The sequence below is a fragment of the Cryptomeria japonica genome, chromosome 2 (genome assembly GCF_030272615.1).
Source record: "Cryptomeria japonica chromosome 2, Sugi_1.0, whole genome shotgun sequence".
NCBI classification, from domain to species: domain Eukaryota; kingdom Viridiplantae; phylum Streptophyta; class Pinopsida; order Cupressales; family Cupressaceae; genus Cryptomeria; species Cryptomeria japonica.
The window spans coordinates 614,596,654-614,598,957 of NC_081406.1; the positions used below are offsets into that span (position 1 = coordinate 614,596,654).

Consider the following 2,304-nt stretch of genomic DNA (forward strand, 5'->3'; position numbering starts at 1 on the left):
ATATCTATAATTACTTTCCAAATGGTGAAAATATAGACAATATATTCATTGCAGTTATATAAATTTGTTAGTTATGTAAGCTTTTGTGTTTACAAGTGAAGTTATTCCAATCCCATACTTGTCCATGTTCTTCAACAACGACGAACTCATTGTGAGGAAAACATGGGGAAGAAGAATTTCACCATACCCTCCTGTAATTACAAAGAGTAATGAATCACCATGTTTAAAGATGGGCAAATTTATACAAGAACCGGGTTGAGAAAAGGATGGTGGAGAAGCTCAGACGCTGTCCATCTACTTCTTGGGTTTTTCTGAAGGCAGCATTTGATAAAACTCTGGAATTCTTTAGACGCAGTGGGCGGCACCAATGGCGGATCCCCGAAACAAATGGCACACATGAGAGTGACCCAGTCGGGCTCTTGTGCAGGTGGCAGAAATGGAAAATGTCCCAAATAGCATTCCAGCATTGCCAATCCCAAGCTCCACAAATCTCCCTCATACCCATTACAACTTCCTCGATAGGTATCTGGGTCGAATCTCTCTGGACTCATATAAGCACAAGTACCCACATAAGAATTACAGCTGACATCCATACTCTGTGAAACAATCCCACTCACTCCAAAGTCTGCAATTTTAACCACTCCTGAACTTCTATCAATCAGCAGGTTGGAAGGCTTGATGTCTCTGTGCACAATCCTCTCACTGTGAAGGTATTTCAATCCCTCCAAAACTTGTCTAGCAATCTTAGCAATACAGGACTCTGTCATTCTTCTCTTGTGCTTTAACAAATTGGCCAGAGAGCCTCCATCCATGTATTCCAGCACAAAATTTATGTTCCCACCCTGCTCAAAAACACCCTCACATTTCACAATGGAGGGGGAGTTGATCTTCTTAGCTATCTCCACCTCCCTCATAATCTGTCTCGTGGAGGAGGGATCACAGTCGAGGCGCACAACTTTGAGAGCAAAATAAGATGAAGATCTTCTGTGAAGAACTTTATACACACTGCCTTGACTGCCATGTCCCAAAACTCCCACTTTTTCCAAATCACAGAGCCCTTTTATGCTGTTCTTCAGATTTTCCTGCGGAGGAAGAGGCAGAGGCATTGGCATGAGTATGTGATGTCTCAGAGGAATTGAGATTGGAAGTTTCAATTCCAAGCGTTTCTTCGTAGCCATGCTTATTGCTGTTACCGTTTCCTCTCTTGTTTGGTGTGAAATATATTATAGGCGAAATCTCGTAATAGATTATTCTTTTTCAAGAATTTTATTCTTGGATAAACGAATATGATCTCCATCAAATCCAATCTCTACGATGATGTCTATGTAGAATTTTAGATCGTAAAACAAGTCGAAACGTCTTGGAAACATGCTTCGGTTTGTCTCTTATGTGTAAAAGCTCCTCGCCCACTTAATTCTCATCTGTAATCTCTGGATATCTTCGTTTTCTTTGAAATTGTTCACAAAGAACAAAAGTGAAGACCCTAGTTACGTGAGGATATCAACATTAGCAAGATTGTGAAGTAAACTAGGTTCCCCATCGCGTCATCTTCTAGTCTTTGGACGTTGAGACAGAGAACAAAGTTATGAATGAAGTAACCTCCGAGAAATAGAGAGTATATATAATTAAATAGTTCTACTAATAAGTTAATCAATTAATTTTGGTTTGTGGAGGTGGTAGTTTTGTGAAAAATTTCTTTGGATTTTAGTGACAGTTGTTTCTGTTTGGAAATCATTTTCTATTTTTTTTTTAATCTTGGAAAAAGAAAATAACCAATTAGTTTGATTTAAAGTTTGGATATATATTATGTAAGAGAATTTTGAAATTTGAAAATAGTAGAAATGAAAGTATTTAATTGATTTTGACGGTTAGTAGATGTATGTTATTTTGATTATATCTTACGAATTCTTAATTCAAATTACAGTTTCTTATATGTTTTGGATGTAGGAAAAAAAAGTTTGAAATGGCTTTAAATTTTACAGTAGATTGTTTTCATTTGTCATCATTCTTTTGGTCACGAGGACAAGAATTCGAACTTTTATGTGTATTTAATTTATGGTGCATAGATTTGAACTAGTTGACTATGTACTTTTGCAACCCAAATTACCCATGTTTTTCATGTGTATTGATGTTTAAAGAATGGATTTGAACTAGTTGACTATGTACTTTTGCAACCCAATTTACCCATGTTTTTCATGTGTATTGATGTTTAAAGAATGGATTTGAACTAGTTGACTATGTACTTTTGCAACCTAATTTACCCATGTTTTTCATGTGTATTGATGTTTAAAGAATGGTGGCATT

At 36.5% G+C, this 2,304-nt stretch overlaps 1 protein-coding gene across 1 annotated transcript; it reads right to left on the reverse strand.

Moving 5' to 3' along the window:
• Window positions 1-239: 239 nt before the first annotated feature.
• Window positions 240-1,178, reverse strand: LOC131064259 (mitogen-activated protein kinase kinase 9-like). Its single transcript, XM_057998356.2, has one exon. It carries the CDS (start codon window positions 1,176-1,178, stop codon window positions 240-242), a length of 939 nt encoding a protein of 312 aa, XP_057854339.2.
• Between the last annotated feature and the right edge of the window lie 1,126 nt (window positions 1,179-2,304).

Bases quoted from the DNA above. Each gene is read 5' to 3' on its own strand.
- LOC131064259 (XM_057998356.2), bottom strand. From the start codon at position 1,178: ATGGCTACGAAGAAACGCTTGGAATTGAAACTTCCAATCTCAATTCCT.